This window comes from Dromaius novaehollandiae, chromosome 16, assembly GCF_036370855.1.
Source record: "Dromaius novaehollandiae isolate bDroNov1 chromosome 16, bDroNov1.hap1, whole genome shotgun sequence".
Taxonomy (NCBI): Eukaryota; Metazoa; Chordata; class Aves; order Casuariiformes; family Dromaiidae; genus Dromaius; species Dromaius novaehollandiae.
In genome coordinates, this window is record NC_088113.1 from 14,259,339 (window position 1) to 14,276,741 (window position 17,403).

At 43.8% G+C, this 17,403-nt stretch overlaps 1 protein-coding gene across 6 annotated transcripts in view; it reads left to right on the top strand.

The window, feature by feature from the left end:
• The first annotated feature begins 9,744 nt into the window (after positions 1-9,744).
• The window catches only part of DOK5 (docking protein 5), a 45,707-nt gene continuing 38,048 nt past the window's right edge, over positions 9,745-17,403 (top strand). For 2 of the 6 annotated variants that reach the window (XM_026101912.2, XM_026101919.2), the window contains exon 1: positions 9,745-9,895. In XM_026101912.2, the coding sequence (XP_025957697.1) occupies positions 9,830-9,895 (66 nt within the window). In that variant the 5' untranslated portion in view covers positions 9,745-9,829. The remainder of the gene's footprint in view (positions 9,896-17,403) is intronic. The other 4 variants (XM_026101918.2, XM_026101916.2, XM_026101915.2 and 1 more) reach the window with 3 other exon arrangements.

Consider the following 17,403-nt stretch of genomic DNA (forward strand, 5'->3'; position numbering starts at 1 on the left):
AATCGCTTGCATTTTCAAAGCTAGAAATCTCACAGCCAGACCTTTAAAACAAGTAATTGTACATATGTGTTTTGCTCATGAAAATAATGAATTGGCAAGCACATTTATAAGAACAATATGTGTAATTAGGTTTGCAATTATACATCTTATTTATTGACAAACTGCCTTCTGCAATTTGAAACGAAGAAGAAAATGTGATGAGTAGCTTTAGGATGACACTAAATATTACACATAAATGCTTTTTAGCAAAGCTGCACACCAAGCAAATCTGGTGGAAATCACTGATTTTCATAAAAGGAAATAACATTTTGTTAAAGTTTAATGTTAAGGAAATGAACTGTCACAAAATATAAGGCTTGAATACCCTGAGAAGGGATGACAGCAATGCCTGTTCCAGACCCAAATGCTGCTAAAATGCCATGGTAACTCTTATGCGTTATTTATTTCCATGACTAAATATAAGAGCTTTTGCTATCCTGAACTGAACCACAACTGGAAATGAGAGTTTTCTTCCAATAAAGCTCTTTAGTCTTACCCAGGTGTTGGTCTTACCAGGCAGGCTTTTCAATTAGCCGAGCAGTTGTTTGATCTGCTTGCACTGCGCATCGGCAGAGCCGTGCCAGGCCCCGTGCTAGGGGATGCAAACCGCCCCACAGCTCGCACCAGCCGTGAACAGATCCACCTCTTACAAGGGATGAAGCCCCGGTATTTTCATCCTCGGTGCACTGCTGGCCCTACAAGTAGTTGCAGGGCTTTTGGAAAAGAGAGAGCAGGCTGCCAGAGAAACCTATGATGTAGCTGATGCCCCCTGTCCAAGCCTGCCTAAGGGATACCCGACAAGGAAGCTGGCAGAAAACAAGTTGCTGGCCAAACAAATGGTCTTGGCAGCCTGCATGCCGTTAACTGCACACCTTCTGTGTTACAGCTTCAGATCTTACATGCACAGTAAAAGATTAGCAGACCAAGTACTTGACAGCTTAAGTCTGTGGCATGTATTGGGTTAGGAGACAAGATCGTGAGGAAAGCTTCCAAGAAACGTGGTGAAGACCAGCGTGTCCGCTAAGGCAAACTGGCATCGTTCAAGTGAAGAGAATAAAATTCTGCCTGCTTAGATCAGCTGAGAGTCTAACTAAAAGCTCATAATAAAGTTACAATGAGCCGATGCCAATTTCTCCATAAAACACCCTAAGTACTGCTACCCATAGTGAAACACCGGCCTCAGGGTTACTCAGCTGCCATTCAAGGAATGAGGCCCGGGAACAGCCATTGCCTAAGCGTGTAGCAGACATTATTACATGAGTAAAAGTTGCAATACATTAAGACAGATGGCAAGTTTAGTTCATTAATAAATCATACATGGAATCCTTCTATCCAGTTTCCTTTTGTTTACTAAGATTTATGGGAAAGGATCGATGCGAAGCTGAGTAGATAGTTACGAGGATGGTGGTCACTGGCTAAAGCGTGCAGCGTATGAGACCTGCACACACCCAAACTATCCATGCTGCGTAGAAATTCACTTTAGTTAAGCTTTCAAAAGAAAAAAAATCAATATAATCTCTTTCAAGGAACCTTATGTGTAGTTTGGGATTTGTACATGTGTCAAAGAATAACCAAAATCAGAACGTGGCACAAAGTGCACAGAGGGCATGTTCATCTTCAACCTGCAGATACATATTTTTGCAAAGGATTAGGCTGGATGCAGCCTGTGCTGCTGCTGTCACCATCTCGCTACCAAAGGTTACTGTCCTGACAAGTACGAGCTGGAAGGGTCATGAAGTTGCATTTTAGTGTGCTTTTAGCTGTGTCAGTTTAAGTAACCCATAAGAGTATCCCGTTAGATGGATGTTACTAAGTTATATGTGGAAAGATGTTATAAAGCTTTAATACCATGATTGAAGTTTCAGTAAATGGTTTGATACAGGTTATGCAGTACACAGATTATGCAGTATGTCAGTAACTCTTCATACTACAGTTTATAATAATTTATAACCTTTTAGCTTAGTGCTTTTTACCATCCAGCTTCACATATTATTAATATCCACTTAACATTTCTTAAAGTATTGCAAAATACTTATTGAAGGAACATTAAGATAAAGTGGGATAGATGAGTCTGACCACAAACAATGCCAAAGTTAAATTTGTATTAATCTAACATTTAAATGTCAGAAAGGAAATAAAGACATTGCTGACAAGACATTTTAATGTTATGCAGTGCAGGTTTCTCAAGTTGTCTTTGTTGTTTTTTGTTTATGAATGAGTGCTCTTTCTGTGTTTATGCCTTTGCCTTTCTCCCTCTCTCTGTTCCTGCTAATCAGTGTGTAAAATCCCCCATTTAGGACAACTGATGAGTCCCCAGAGCTAGTTGAGCCTTGGCAAGCAGTCACCTATGTTAACGAGTACTCATTTGAAATAATCTACGTGAGAGATACAATTTACAGTATTTTTAATGTAAATTTTATGAAAACCAAGCATAATTGGCAGTGAAGGCATTCCTTTCTGTTCCGTGGGGAAAGAGCTGCAGGAGAAAGGTCTGCGTCTTCCACCCAGTACAGGCAGACGCTCGGTTTCTGACAGCTTTGTTAGAAAACTGCATGAGCTTTGGGCAATATTAAACAAACACTTTTATTGACTCTCTCTACAGTCAAAAAAATCTGACTTTTTCTCATTGCTTTCGAGTGACCTGAGGTATAATTAAAGTTAATGCTGTTTGGCAGACTTTTGCTGTCGTAGACAATCCACGCCTGTGTTGGAAGCCAATCCTCAAAACACCCGGATGGCAGCGATGCTGGCAGCGCTTAGGAGGTGCGAGCGTGGGGAATGAATTCGCACACTATTCCTGACCGAGGCTCTGGGAGAGCTGAGAAATCACCCAGCCTTTGAGAACCCTTCCCCTCCGTAGACCAGGCTTGCTGGTACAGTTTAATAAAGGAGACTGGTAAACCCAGTGGCTGATATTCCCTCTGTGTCAAGATCTGAACCCAGACAAGACCCTTTAAATCTTCAGTCAGGCTTTAATTTCATTGTCAGTGCAAACACAATTAATAAATTGTCTTTCGCAATGAAAGGTCACAAGCAACTCAATTTAAGGCACTCGCCGTCGCTGGGCTGTTGGCAGCATTTTACAAAATCTGTATTCTGCACAGAGCCGCTCGCTGCACGGTGTTGTGGAGCTAGGCAAATAGCTCTGGTCACTTTTTGAGCAGAGTGCCTGTCATTTGCCTTTTACCACTCTGAAAGTGTTCGTAATATTTTGAGTAAACAAACCTTCCCAATACTGAAATACAAATCCCGGATTTTTTTGCTTGTAGTAAAAAGAATGACTTATTATTCTGGCATCTGCTTTGAGTTAGTCTTTGTTTTAGAATCGTAACAGTTGTTTTGAATGTCTACCTTCAAAGTCAGCAAAAAGAGGCCATAAATTTGGGCTGCCTTTTCAAAAAAGTGAGATACAGGTTTTTTGTATGTGAGCTGACCGTTTCCAGTTGCATGTGCAGGAGGGTGATAGATGCAGTCTTTTGCCCCAGCTGTAATTAAGGAGGGTTGGAAAGTACACGTCAGTGCGAAGATACCGTGATTCGGAGTCATAAGTATTTCCTAGTGATTTTTCTTGCTTCCAAAGGGAAATAGCTTGCATTAGCCTTGTAGTGGATTACAGAGCACAGCTCTTCTTTCACCAGCTCCTGCAAAGGATTGGCATGTTGGGAGGATGATACGGAGAGGATAATCCATCCTTCACACCCTCCCCAGTAGCTCCAGTGCATCGAGCTCTGCAGATAGCTTCGGCTTTTCCTACCTGCAAGTCACGTTGCAGTGGGGAGTGATGCTTGTGTTTGCATTCATTCATTTGATTTAGGTGCCCAGCTCAGGTAAATGCTCACAGGAATTAAGCTTGCAATTGCACAATGTAACATTAAAATCCAGCCCCTGAATCTACTGATTATAAAAGGCAGCACATAAAGTCAAACTCTGCGTTGAAAACTGGCACTATTTGATATCTTTTCAAAATGCCATCTGCAGATACTATAATTAGAATATATACTTTTTTTCTAACTTGGTTAATGGCAACAAAAAGATCAAAAAACTTTCAGGCATAAATTTTCAGTAGACATGCAGCCATAAATGCTTAAATATGCACTGAGTCAAGATAAGAATTTGCCTGTAGACACATTGTTAACACAGACATCAAATTAGCTTGACATTGGCTCAGTAATGAGTATTTAGGGCAAAACACTGAAAAATAAATGTCACTCGAATCAATCAGTATTGGACTATCTATAAATATATACACAGAAGTCTAACCCAGAAACAAGCAACTTCTACTCGTGTTTAAAACTGTGGTATACTGTAAAGAAGTGTCTATCTAAATTTTCAAGGGAAACTAACATTTGGGTTTAAACTGAAACTTAGCTGATGCTTTTCTTCCAGCATTACAACAGAAAATGATTTATTTAAATACACTGTAATAGGAAGCAGCATCCTGCTATAGTACTAGCCAGGTGTATCGCAGCCTCAGTGCTGCCCTTTGTGCCCAGTGCTGCTCAGTCCAAACCTTTTCCTGGACAGCGTTACCAGCGACAAGGTCTAGATTCCTACACGTCCTAAATATTTCAGACATTATCTGCACCTCTGAAGGATTAAGCCCTAAATGGACACTGTGATAGCACCGCTTGATTTGCCACAAGTATGTCAGGCAGTCCTATTCAGCAGATATATTTTGAAAACAAAGCTGTGGGGTTTTGCTGGGCCAGCCCCCGTGATAACCGCGGATGTAGTGCAGCTCAAACCACCCTCGCAGGCAATGCAGTTACATGTGGCTATTTCACATGCACACGATATGATCCGGATTCGGCTGCTGCTTTGGTCTCCAGCATCGCTGCGTTGCCTGCTCGCTGCTCGATAAAACCTGCAGGTGCCTATGTTGGGACCTGCTCTGGGAATACTGCGCATACAGCAAAGCGGCAGTGGTGGCCGGCACTCGGGGAAGCTGGAAGTGTGCAGGCGGCATCGCTCCAGCCCTGCCACAGCCAAAGCTCAGGGCGAGCTGTCAGGCCCGAAGCTGCACGCTGATACACTGCAGACTCTGATAAATTACATATAGGAAAAGGGAGGATGGATGGTGACCTCGTGCTCTGCTGCTCAGCCCTGCTTAATCCCTCCATCCGTGTTCTGCAGATGGAGGAAGGTCCTTTGATGTATGTACGTCTTTGGGAGATGGAGGATGAAAAAGTTGCTTAGATGCTTGTAGGTGTCACAGAAATACAAAGCAAGCAAAATGAATGTTACATTTTTCACGAGCTAATGTTACCCTGGATTCACTTGGCTTGCAGATGCAGTCAGCATATATTTATTTCTGTCTTAACATTCACTGTGTTGACAGTAATTTTGTTACAGACAAAATATTACAATCAGAACCAGAGTTTCCAGTAAAAGGATGCATTTCATTTGTTGCTTTTTTCCCCTGCTATCTTCTCTGCTTCTCACCACCTTGGCCTACATAAAACAAAATTATTTGAGTGAATCATGCAGAGGCAAGGTAATTTCAGTGCCTGATACTGCAATATTACGATACAAAATGACATGTTAGCCTGGTTAATGGTTTATTTATTTTCATTAAATATTGATTATCAGTTGTTTATGCTGAGAGGCACCTTCCTGTTTACCGTGCAAGTAGCTATATACCTATATTCTTTTATGGTAGTGTTTTTTTTTCAAGTTAACTGGTTAGTCTCACGAATTTGCATGTTTTGTCACTGACTGATATCTGTCAGTAAGTTATGAGTGCCGTTCGCTATTATAACTTTATACCTAGTGTATTCAAAATCCGTGGAGCAAATGAAGATGCTTTTCATTAGGAGTCCTGCCTGCACTTCTGCAGGTGTACAGTCAGCTGGCTGGGAAGGCTAGCCCAAATTCTGGGGAGGTTTCGCGGGTTCTGTGACCCCCCCGCTGCCCCCTTGCCTGCAGTCCCGCCGCGCTGGCCGTGGCGCGGGAGCCCACCGACGTACCGCGAACAGAGACCCAGGGGAGGAAGAGCGAACAGCACAGAGTGTTAGAGAAATCTTTTCGTTCCGGTTTCCATTCTTTCACTAAAATCCATTAGCACAATAAAAAACACATGGGGAATGAAGAGAAATTCTTAGCAGGTCTGTGCTGGGGGACCAGCTTATGGTTTTGCATTAGCACCAGCAGCAGAACGGGCCACAAGTTTAAGACCAAACCAGAGTAATCCAATGTCTGCATTTTGAAACACAGTATATCCAGAATGATCTTTTTTGTTTCTTTTTCCAAAATTAAATATGGCTGACCAAGATTCGCTTAATGATCCAAGGCAGCTCTTCAGATTTGGCTTTGTATGAAAAAAGAGAATAAGGGATTTCAAGGTTTGGAGTAGCATAGAAAAAATCCACATTTACTGAAGAAGGGCACCTTTTTATTTTTGGTCATTAACAATTGTGCTTCTATGCAGCTGGAACTGGTCCAAATTCAGAATTTCCATTGCACAAATCAGAACAAAATATCAAAAAAATTATCTCACACTGAAACAAAATTAAACATACAGAATGTCAAAAGCTCTTCATAGAGCTATTACAGTTGAAATATTGCATTCCACTAACCTTGAAGTACTTGATAAGGTCAGAACACTTCATTGACACGTTATCATTTATAAGACAGTCTGAAAAATCAAAACAATAGTAGAAAAATGATGGCATTTTGGCCTTATCGGAACAAAACGTTAAGGGAGCTTTTCATAAAAGAATATATTGGCACATGTTACGCATTCGCAGAAAATCATTTCAGGGCGATCAAATCGGAAACTTTTTTGTCAGGCAATGCTTAACCAGTACGAGCTCCATCTGTTCAAGGAAAGATCTTCCACAGAAAACACTGCTTCCTCAAAATGGCCTCTGCAGTTTTCATCTTCTTTAGCTTGGTAAGTCCCGGAGATGCTTGTCAGGGATCGCCCTTAGACTGCGATGAAATAATATCGTGGGCACTGGGGGTGACATGCTGCAAATATAATATGGTGAATGTCACCTCTTTTTAAAATGCCACTATGGCATTTCGAAAAACTAACCGATATCTTCATTTTCAGTTAAAATGTATAACAGTGATTTCTGTTTCCAGAGCCCTAAAAGCAAACAAGCTCATTGTAGAGTAATATAATGACACATTATTATGAGATTAGAATATAACAATAATCCACTTAAATTATTAACAACAGGCTAGTGCTTTAGCACGACCCTTGACTCGATCTTCCTTGGAAATAATAGCAATAACATTGTCATTATACGGAGAAGAATTTGCATTTCAATGAAAGATTATTAAAAAGGTTTTATATATTTTTTGATATAGATAAACATGTACAGTATTTGCTCATAGGGAGTGCAAATGGTCAATAGACCCCTAGGGAAATGAGAGAAGGACTCCTGTCAAAACAATTAGAGCACACATTTGCATCGATATTGAAAACCCAGTAAACAAGTTTTTTTGTAGTGATAATACTGGGTTGCAAACCTGAACAATGAGATTTTCTGGCACATTCTGCGTACATGGGAATTAAAATGCATTTTCTCTTTAAACCCTAGCATGTGCAAGGGATTTATGTTGTTCAAAGTAAAAATGCTAAAGGACACTAACTTTCTAATTCATCAAAGGATAAGCAATGCTTAAGTCCACCTTTCCTTAGCAAAGCTCGTAGGAATGTGTTTGCCCGTAAGCGTATGCTAGTGTCTAATGAGACCAACAGTGAGTGTTCCCAGGTCCTGGAAGGGATCAGAAGAAAGGTCTAAACCCGTTGAAAAGACATCTACTGTGGCTCCATAGCTTGTTTCCTTCTACAAATATTGTTGAAACCAAAATAAATGCTCTCACTATTTTTTTCTGTGTTTTGAATACACTCGATTCTTCTGGCATTAGTGTTTTTATGGTTCTTGAGACTGAAATATGTTTGTGCACTTCTATATAAGATGACACTGGCTGGGGGTCTTAACTCTTCTCAGCTTTCAACTACTAATGAAGTCTAGTGAATGGTATTATGGGGTTGGCAGCAACAGCGTTCTTGGTTCTGCACAACAGATTTAGTGAAAATACGGTACTTGGCAAATTTGCAGTTAGGTACCGACCCTTTGTAACATGAGCCCTCCGTGTTCCTTTTGGGACATGTTATTCTAGTGGAAGGACTTAAGCATCTCAGAAAAATCTTCTGATTTCTGGGGTATTCTGGTGAATGGGTATGGCAGTTTTCATTGTTTCTAGCTGCAGCTGCTCTACTTTATGCATGCCATAAAAGAGCACAGTGCAAAGGAGAGGGAAGTGTGAAATAATAAAGTCTGCTGTGAGGCAAGGACTGCAAACTCCTCTTTCATCTTAAGTGAATTAGCCCTTCAGCCAGAAAGTCTTACACTCCCTCTCTCTAATCCACTCCATCAATTAATACTTAGTAAAGCCCAGCAAAGCATAATCACCTCCTCAAGCAAGACCCAAAAGCACCACACTGTTTCCACAGCAGAACCAGGATCATTTGAGGCTCCTCCTAAGGTGAAGGAGCTACACATTTAAACCAGAGAGAGGCCAGTTTGATCGCAGGTGACTTTTGTAGTCATTGAACAACTAAATCTTCCTGGACATGACTTTCACCTTGCCCTGCGTGGCTGCGAGGTGCTCGGTCTCGCCGGCTGCCCGGGGGCTGCAGGGTGCGAATCCCGGGGGCGAGGAGGTGCTGCGGGACTGGGTGCCCACAAGGCTGAGAAATGTTGAGACATTCCCAGAAATGGATCTTGAAGTGTGAAGGGAATTTTATTAGCAAAAGTTCAGGCACTGGAAAGACCTAAGGTCCTCTATGGTCAGGCAGCAGCCGCACAAGGGGCTTTAGCAGCTAAATGTTCGATATCTAAACCCAACGGCCCTTTCATGCTGCTTGGAGATTCCCTGGGCATTCCCGCTCTGCCTGCCACCTTGCTTCCCATGGCATGGTAATCCTTAAAGTCAGAGGCATCTGGCTGACCTCCTCCTCAGACTGTCTATATTGGGAATGCTATTAAAAGATGCTATGAAAAGATGAACAGTCCGTTTTTCCAGGACGTAGTATTTATAGTGTGCCACTAACAGATGACCCTTGTAGAGCAGCGTGAGTTCCTGGAGTCCCCTCTCGCACGCTCCTTGGCACACTCAGCAACCGTTGCACGTTCTTGGAGAAGGAGAACTCGGTGGACGCAGAAGGCACCCCAGGGCCAGGTGAACATCTTTCATTAGCGCAACCACGCATTGCCTAGAACATGCAGCATACGCTTGCGTGACATTTCCACGACATGACGTGCACCGTCGAGCAACAGCTCGGGTTACCAGTCTTTAGCAGGAGATCCTGGAGCGGAGCCATTTGGCAGTCTTCGAGGCATCTGCAAGACTTTCTGGGAAACCCGCTTTCCTGCGGAAAACCAGAGAGAGGTCCGAGCTGCTTCGCCTCAGCGTCGCAGGGCCGCTGTGGTTACCGGCAGCTGCCCCAGCTGCAGCGGTGTGACAGCCCCGCGGCTCGATCCCTGCGCGCTGGCTTAAAACATTTGCGCAACCTTTAGCACAACTCCCGAAGCAGCCGCGACCTGGAGCCTGGGGGACCCTGTGCTCCTGGAAACGACTTTTTTTTCGGGGGGGGGGGACCACAAGCCTTCGGGGGGGCTGTGGGCGGCGGGGCTGCAGCGAAAGCGGCGGGGGGATAAAAGGGAGGCGCAGCGCGGGGGCGGTGCCGCCCGCAGCCCTTCCCCCGGCGCGGCCCGCCGCGGGGCCGGGGAGCTCCGCGGAGCAGCGCGGCTGCGGAGCAACTTTGCGCGGAAGGATGGCCTCCAATTTCAACGACATCGTGAAGCAGGGCTACGTGCGCCTCCGGAGCCGGCGGCTGGGGGTGAGTGCTGGCCCCGGCCCGGGGGCTCCTGCCTCGGGCTTTTATTCCTTAATTTTTGTCCTCCTCTTCCTCAGACTGCGCTCTGCGGGTGTCTCCGGAGAGGAGGCACACGCACGAATACACCCCAAAACTTGAGGGGGGGATAATGGAAAAAAAGAAGGCATCTAATTGCACATATATATGCACTGTGTACATGCACGTATGTAGGTATATATGTTTTTCGGCACCGCTGGGGCGCGGGGGTCCTGCCTGCGGGGCAGGCTGCGCTGCCTCCCCGTCCGGCGCTGCCCTCCGTGCGCGGGAGCGGGGCAGCCCCCAGTGCCGGCAGCTTCGGGCCGGCTCGGCCCCGGGAGGAGGAGGAGGAGGAGGAGGAGGATGGCCGGGAGGAAGGCAGCGGACGAGGGGACAGCGCCCCGGGGCCGGGGGCTGTGGCGGGGGTCTCCTGCCGGGCCCGGGCGGGCTGCAGCCGCTGGGCTCCTCGGTGCCGGGGTGGGCATGGGGTGCAGTGGGCCCGGCGGGGGGGTGCCTTGCCGGGGGGTTGCTTCAGTCTCGGGCTTAGCACTTTTATGCGGGCCAGGTGAGGAGCCTGTGATATCTTCGTGGCTTTATGTTAATTGTCTTTAACTTAATTCACTAAAAATCCATTGAAAACCCTCCTTCCCTGCCCCCCCTTAGCTTCTTATTTTATTTTAAATATCTCTAAGTCTGTTCTTTTACTACTGTATGTTCCTGGTTTTAGTTGTAGGTGCTGGATATACGGCAGGGGCAGGCGGATTCTCTGTGGTGCCTTGTTTGGCATTTGCTTTTGTAAAGCATGGCCTGGGCCTGCCCTTCGTGGGGGGCTGCTACCTGCCGCTTTAATGAGCTACCCAGGCGGCTGGAGATGAGGCTGGCGTGCTGCACCCCTCCTGTGAGCCAGCGTGGCTTGAGGGGGCCCTTGGAGCAGAGGAAGGCTTTGTGTGTATAAAATGCTCTAATTGGTGTATTTGCTTCAGGACAGGAGAGTAACTCATCAGTTCTTGGTAAAAACTAGAAATGGGTTATTACATTGGCAATTCTGAATTATTCATAGCATGAATTTTGTATTGGGATTTGTTGCAGGGGGTTTACCTGGAAGTTTTTTTGGGCTTATTATAATTAATGTTTTGTTATCTTGCTATATCCATGTTCAGTGGCTTCTGTACAGTTTTGGTAACCTCTATCTCTGTAGTTTGCTTGGAGACTGGAAAGCATTTTAAAATATTGCAGCAGGCAGCTTTAAATGGAAGATGATATACCTGGATTTGCTGGGTGTAATTCATTCTTTATGAGCTGTGTGATTCAGTGATAGATGGAGATAACTTTATTATGAGAGAACTTGCAGTAAATTTGGTAGGATTAGCATATTCTAACCATCCTCTTCTAACTGAAGCATTCAGGTTTTTTTCTATCATAAATGAAGACTAAGATTAAACTGTGACACATCTTTACAGTAGGAGTGAAAATTTATGGACCTGTGAATAGGGCACATCTACTGAGATTAAGCTTAAACTCTGTTAAACCTTTTGACCTTCTTTTAATAAAGCTTTTTGATACCCTCCTGTGTGAGGGTGAGGAATAGTGTTCCTTGTCCTCTCATTATATGCAGATTTGACAGTTGAATGACAAAAACAGAGGAAGAAATGGAGAACCACACTGAGCTCATAGAAATGGAACAAATGTTAAATACTTCCTTTGAAAAGACGGTTTCTTTATTTAATCTCACTTATTCCAAAGGCTTGTCCTGTTAAATGCCTGAAAAAGTGAAAAGGGGGGTGGTGGTGGTGGAAATTGCTTCTGCGAAGAAGTCTAAGTGAAGTGCCAGAGAGTGGCCATGGCTGTAGACCTCATAAAATGAGGAGCCCTGTGCTTGCCCTTAGCTCCAGGCTTGCTGTCCTGCTGGCTGTCCAGTGCTGTGGAGAAGGTCAAGAGGCAGCTTGGGTTGCCCATGACCCAGCTGTTGCCATTTTAAATCTGGTGGTAGAGGCCTGGGGCAAAGAAGCTGAGGTCACCTGTGAAAATTTTGATGCCTTCACATGTTTGAAAATAAGTAGTTTAATTAACTGTAATGCTTTTCTCTCCTTGTAGCTCTCAACTTAGAGTATTGGTTCCCTCACTAATTACTTGGAAATAAACAGTTGAATTATGGTCACAGATTCCTTCCCGTAACTTGCATTTTCTGTAAGCTGCTGAAGATCAGAGTGCCCTTACTTACAAAATCTAAGTGAAAGTGAGTGCTTGGGTTAATTATGATTACCCTGAGCTCTTTAAATGCAAGACAAGCTTGTGTTGATTGCTGCAGCAGTGTAACTGTCAGTCAGGATGCAGCCACAGCTATGATGTCCCCTTGCTGCTTTGGGAATTGCTTTCCCTCCTTGATGCAGGTGTGTGTGCAAGGCTGACACTGAAGCTGGCTGAGCACCTGGGGTTGCCACTGGGCTTTAGGAAGAGCTTTAATTCAGTATTACAAGGTGGCAAATGAGAACTTGGCTCTCCAGAGGAGGAGGAACTATGCAAAGTTTGTTTTTTTGGTAGCTAGACTGAGGAGGGGCATTACACCCCTGGGAGTTTGAGGTGACATGAGAAGGGAAAATATTTTTACAGACTTTACTGTGTTCTGTTGGAAACTTTCAAAGAACTTTATCCCTGTACTGTGAAAATTATAGGAAGGAGAAGCTTGCTCCAGCCTTATGTAGGACTCCTGTTTAATTGAGAAGGATTTCAATACTGTGTGTGGTGAGAGGTAAGTGGGAGTTATTAAAATACCTTCCAATATTATGGTGGCACAGCTATAATCAGTGAATTGTCTTTGTAGAGTGAATTCAGCTCCTGGGTTTTCCTCTGTAATGCTATGGTAATTGCATCACCAAGGGAACTAGGAGCAGAGCTTGCATCTACAAATTATCTCAAGAAGTGACTTTTCATAATAACTGGGGTGCAGGTGCTTGATTTGGAAAGAAAGGGATGCAGAAAAGCACCTTGCTCAAAACCAAGCTGCACTTCTGTAAAAGAAAAATGACAGTTCTGATAGGCCCTACTTAATTGGCCCAAATTAGATTTTGAAATTATAGTTTTGTACCTGGACTATTTATGTATACTTTAAATACTAAATTTGCATATTTAATAGAGCTTCCATAGCAACACTGGTAGCACATATGTCTTCTGCAGAGCCAAATATATTCAGAAGAAAGGGTGCTGCTCTTGATTCTTTCCACCCTTACAGGGGAAAATATAAATCTCTCACCAATGATATCTTGGTTATGTCATTAGTACTAACACAGAAGACTGTCTTCTAGAAAACTGCTGACAGTATAAATACACAACATTGTAGGCTTCCTTTAAAAATATATATATTTATCAGCTTTGTTCCATGGGCAGTATTTCCTAGAGTGGCCACTGGGCCTGTCTTTTGGGTAAGCGGATGCTCCACCATGCTCGGTGCTTTTGCTTGCAGTCACCTTTGATCAGCTTGAAGTGCTTTATAACTGTATGGGAAGCACGAGAGTTCTTGTGGCTTCTGAACCTAAAATGATTTTTTGCCATTGTGATTGTAATGTCTTGTTCTGTGATACAGAAGTGACCTTTATGGGGGGAGGGGATATATTATGGGGGATGTTTTCTGTCCCTAATAAAAAGGCTAATCCCTGTATCCTCATTTTTTAAGGAGAGGTGTGTGTGTACTTTTTGTGAACACGCTTGGACTTTATTTTGGGCTGGATTGGTCCAACTAAGTGTTAAAATAACAAAATGGGAACAGGAACAGATCTTTGAAATAGAGGGCTTTGTTATGTTGGTGAGCCTGACTCCCAGCTGCTGCTGTTCTCAGGTGGTTGAACTGGTGTTGACTCAGATGCTCCCCTCTGAGGTTGTCCTCATCATCCACCGAGCAAGTAGACTGTGGTGCTCTTGCCCAGGTGCTTGATTGCAGCGGTCTGACATCACCTGAAATTGGTTGCTTTTATGAAGAGCAGGATGTGATGATTTAAGATCCCAGTGGAAGATTTTTCAGGATGAAAACCTTCCCAAAGAGCCTTAAAGGGAAAGAGGCCCTCGGGCTCTGAGCTCCCTTCCTCCCAGGGTGAGCTGTGAGCACTAGTTGCAACCAAACACTTCCATTGAGCTGCCTGTGATTAAAGGCTTAGCTTGCCGTTCCTGCACCCACACCTAAGCTCTGCTTTGCTGGAAGGCATGTTTCTGTTTGAGGACTACAGAGCAGAAGCTGCTCTAAGGATGTCTTCTCTTGCCATGGTGACAACTGTAGTTAGAAGTAAGAGCTGCAGGCTCAGAGGGATGGCAGGGGATCTCCCTGCAGCCTTTGCCTCAGGCTCTGCCAGGGCAGGATTATCCTGGGGTGAAGGCCCCGCACTGAGGTGCCATCTGTCCCCAACACAGGGCCTCAAAGACGGTGCTGTTCCCCTCAGAAGACCCTGTGGAGCTCATAGGCATCTGGGCTGTCCCTGCCTCTTGATATGTGGGAGACTGCTGAAGCAAGATGCCATGGAGTTAGCTGTCAATCCCTAGCTTTTGGTGTGCTAGTAACACTTGGCGTGTCTTATTGCATTAAGTGACACAGTACTAGTGTTGGAGGGGAAGCTTTGAACTGCAACTGCCTTAAGCTGTATCCAGCTAAAAGCAAAATAGTGCTGGTCAAACAGAAGTGCCTCGGAGAACCAGCTGAGATGTGCTGGTGTGGAGCAGAGATGTCTTGGGTTGAGCTGTGCGTGTTCAAAGCTGGGCACAGTCTTGCAGAGTCTGGTTCGACTCTGCACAATACTTCAGTGACTAGAAGCATTGGCTTCCAAACACACTCTCTCATCTCTGCCTTGCTTGGAAACTAGGTACCTTCTTCCCGTTTGGTTTGGCTGCAGTAGCCTATGTTACTGCTTTCCAGAAGGTACGAAATACCTTACTGAGCATACTTTAGGATAGTACAGGTTTGACTACACCCTTTCTCCCAGGCTTTGTCTACTATAAACACATCTGGCTGGGGTGACAGTATTTCCATTGCATCCCTGTTTCTCTTTTTGAAAGCATTGATGTCATCAATAGAAAAGGTATATCAATATTTGAACTTCATTCTGCATATGGTGATGTTTGATCTTTTGTGGTACAAGGTGGATCAAAGCTCTGCATAGGCAATATGAGGAGACTGAGTTACTGAATAGTCTTCCAGGAAAAATCCAACAGCAAGGATAGACTACATCCCCTATGGCTTAAAATAATGTGGAGTCATCTACAGTAGTTTGAGGACATCAGGAAGAGCATATGAGAGCACAAACTTCCCTGTGCTGAAGCAGTCCTGTCTTGCTAGTAAAGCTCTTAAACTGTTGTGGAAAACTCTCTATATCAAAGATCTGTGTCCTAACCCAGTGGTAATCTAGGCTGAAATAAGGAATAAATTATGGTTAAAAATTTGAATGTGTGTTTGCATGTTGTTTCAGTTATTCTAAAGCAAAGGAAATATACAGCAGTTGTGATGCTTTCTGCTTCAGCAAGCTTCTCTTTAACATGGAAACTACTTATGTTAGCTGGCTGACAGGTAAAATGTTATTTTAGCTTGCATGTCTCTTGATTTCATGGCAAAGATGTAAGAATTGTAGTTTTACAACTTCAGTTCACACAGTCACCAGAGAAGTAGCCTCTCTGAGCTTACATGCACATTTTCAAAAAGGATTCAAGAAAACACTGAAGTTCATACACATTTTAAAGCACAATAGGAAATACTAAAATAACTTGCATATGAGAATTAAGATCTTTCTTCTAGAAGAAGATGAAATTTTTTTCCTTTGAAAAGCATGATTATTAAAACTGGAACCATCTAAGACAACATATGCAGTTGAATTAATATACATAGATTACCGCCTCTGCATGGCAGAAGTATTTAAAACAAATGATCCTGGCCATTTGATGTATGGTTAGAAAAGCCTTACAAAGCATTTGTCTTTCTGGAAAATATATTACCTGTTACATGGGATGCTTACAACCCAGAAAACAATTTTAAACTAAAAATAATGTGTAGAACTTTCAAAATTGGACACTAACAGGGAGCCTGATTTATTTTATGATCTCCATGGTTTTATGAAGGTACTTCTGCATATAATCATTGGAGGTCTGGGAGTTTGCTCCACAGTTTATATTACTATCATATTGCTACAGGCTATTAAAAAATACTCATTTGGGAGGATCCATTGACTTTAATGGAGCTGTGCTAACAGTTAAATATCTGTTCCTAAGAACCCAAGTGTCTGCAAAGTCTTCACAGAGCTCTTTATCAGAGAATAAAGCACATGGAGAGGAACAATGTGGACTTTTTTTTTTTAAACTAAGTTTCTTGTACCTTTTTCTAGCAAAGGAAATGCTGCTAACAGATTTCTGCAGAATCCTCCAAGTCTCATGAGGTATTTTTCACTTTGAACTTACAGAAGAGCCTCAGCACTGTTCTTGCAGTCATATCTGTTTAACAACACTTCTAATTAAATCCACAGTCTGCACAGCCTGCTCTTGGTGTTGTATGTAACTCCATCTGTTGGAGGCACCTCCTTGTTATGCAAGGAATGATCAGCCTCATCTGTCTGTTAGAAAGTGGGTCCTCCATGGAAATTTGGGCCAGATCCACAAAAGGATCTGAGCACCCAAAGCGAGGGTTACTGGATTTTAGTGGCTGAAGTTCACAAGTGTTTCTGATGCAAGTTTCCCAGGGACACGGAGATCTGCCAGTGCCCTCCAGGATGCTGACAAGCATTGGGCTCAGCATCTGGGATGTTTCTATAGTCCTGACTAGGGGCTTTTGTCCCCATATTCTGGTGGGGCCTGATTTTTGTGGAAGCAAATGTGTAGAATGGAGTTTAACAGCTTTCACTATTTTGTTGTTGTTGTTTTTTATTATTTCTCATTATTAGTGTGGCCTTGTGTAAGTGGCAGGGGACAGCCTCCAAATAGGCACCTGAGCTTCTTGCTGCCCTTTCCAGAGGGGCTGGAAGAGAAAATCTGACTGCGAAGACCTGGCTTCTTGGAGGGAAGGGAAGGGGAAAAATCAGAAATTGTGCTTCTGAAAGGAACTGCAGGCATCTTGCTGGTCTGTGGATCGGCACGTAGCGTGGTAGAAAGGTTGCTGGGGCTGCCAGTGTTCTGAACATGTTCCCTTCATGCTGCTCCAGACCAGCTCAACCATTCATTCAAGTCCTGGTCCTAGGAAAATTATGGGGATAAAAACCAGTGGCAACTGTAAGAAGGTCTTTTATGAAAGTTGTGATGACTGGAGCTACGAAAGTAGAGTTGTTCCTCTTTAGTATTAACCTTGTTAAGGGCAGAAACTGGATCTGTGCATGTCAGACTTCTTTGCTTGATGGGGCTGACTAGCCCAAACACTCGTAATCATGTCAGTGTGAAGGAATGTGGTATATGTGGCGTCCTCCACTGCAGAACTAGGGCTCTCTTATAATACAGTATCCTGTAAGAGAAACTTGTAATTTCCTCTGCAGTGGGGCAGA